The sequence below is a fragment of the Colobus angolensis genome, unplaced genomic scaffold, assembly GCF_000951035.1.
Source record: "Colobus angolensis palliatus isolate OR3802 unplaced genomic scaffold, Cang.pa_1.0 Scaffold221, whole genome shotgun sequence".
Classification (NCBI taxonomy): Eukaryota; Metazoa; Chordata; class Mammalia; order Primates; family Cercopithecidae; genus Colobus; species Colobus angolensis.
This window is the reverse complement of record NW_012115389.1, coordinates 2,502,087-2,503,799: the sequence shown is the minus strand read 5'-3', so window position 1 is coordinate 2,503,799 and position 1,713 is coordinate 2,502,087. Positions and strand designations below refer to the sequence as shown.

General features: G+C 39.1%; 1 protein-coding gene across 1 annotated transcript in view; it reads right to left on the bottom strand.

Annotated features, from left to right (window-relative positions):
• The window catches only part of SYNE1 (spectrin repeat containing, nuclear envelope 1), a 543,966-nt gene that overhangs the window by 236,088 nt on the left and 306,165 nt on the right, over window positions 1–1,713 (bottom strand). The window contains 1 exon segment of the mRNA XM_011943785.1: window positions 888–1,064. Coding sequence (XP_011799175.1) covers window positions 888–1,064 — 177 coding nt within the window.

The following is a 1,713-nucleotide window of genomic DNA, read 5'->3' as shown; positions in this document are numbered from 1 at the left end:
CACAGGAAGGGGAACATCACACACTGGGTCTGATTGTGGGGAGGGGGTAGGAGGGAGGGATCGCATTAGGAGATATACCTAATGTAAATGACGAGTTAATGGGTGCAGCACACCAACATGGCACATGTATACATATGTAACAAACCTGCACCTTGTGCATATGTACCCTAGAACTTAAAGTATAATAAAAAAAAAAGAAAAAAAGAAAAACAAACACATCATCTATTCAAACACATCAACTATTTTTTTCTTTTAAAATTTCCTCAAAGTCCTTTTACTAACAAAAAAAAATCAATTTTTTTTTTTTTTTAGATGGAGTTTCTCTCTGTCTCCTGGGCTGGAGTGCAGTGGCGCAATCTCAGCTCACTGCAATCTCTGCCTCCTGGGTTCTCCTGGGTTCAAGAGATTCTCTTGCCTCAGCTTCCCAAGTAGCTGGGATTACAGGTGCTTGCCACCATATCTGGGTAATTTTTGTATTTTTAGTGGAGACAGGCTTTCACCATGTTGGCCAGGCTGGTCTCGAACTCCTAACCTCAAGTGATCCACCTGCTTCGGCCTCCCAAGGTGCTAGGATTACAGGCTTGAGCCACCATGCCCAGCCCAAATCAACTTTTAACAAACTTTTTCATAATCAATTCATGGAATAAACAAATTGGATAAAACAATATTTGAAATTCACTGCTTAGTTACATCAATCAAATACGAAATGTGTTAGTTTTGTGTTCACATAGTGACTGTGAAATTTATCCTCATATTTCCTGTCCGGCAACACACCAAAACTAACTAACCAAAGAGTTGAGCATTGATTCTATTTGTAAAACGTCTCTAGACTGCACAGCCTGTCTCCACAATTCCTCGTCATCATGGAATGTTCTGGGGGCACTCACCCTCTGAGCTGTGCTGCAGATCGCTGAGTAGCTGTCCTTTGTGCCCTGCAGATGAGCATGTACGTTTTGTTTAAGTTTCGCTTGCAGGTGGTCTGCACATTGGCCAATCAAAGTATCACCTTTCATTTGAAGATTGTTCAAACGGTCTTCAAAACCAGCAATTTCTTCCATCATTGCCTGCAAAAATGAAACCAATACAGAGTTCTCAGAATTCTATTTTACTTTTAAATAACTTATCCATCAAACAAAGTTTAAGATAGATAATTTCACTGCTTAATACTGTTTTTGAAAGAATCCTGCAATTTATCTTAGTTATATATTAAATGAAAACAAAAGCACATGTTTTCAGGGACACTCCAACGGGAAGAGTCAATGCGCTTGAGAGATTAGTTACAGAAGGACTGAGGAAGTAACCTTTAAGACTAGACTGTGTTCATGGCTGGTCTCAGAGAGATATCTGCCCCATGGTATTATTACCAGACAAAAAGATGTCCCTATATTTTTCAGGTCGATAATTTATAATTCTGGTGTAATTTTTGTCTAAAACAGTCTGATTACTATTTCATCAAATTTATATAATATCTCATTTCTATAAGGTTGGTGCAAATGTAGTTGTGGTTTTTGTCATTACTTTTCTTTCTTTCTTTCTTTCTTTTTTTTTTTTTTGAGACAGAGTGTCACTCTGCTGCCCAGGCTAGAGTGCAGTGGTACAATTTTGGCTTACTGCAACCTCCGCCTCCCAGGTTCAAGCTATTCTTCTACCTCAGCCTCCCAAGTAGGTGGGATTACAGGTGTCCACCACCACACCTGGCTAATTTTTTTTTTT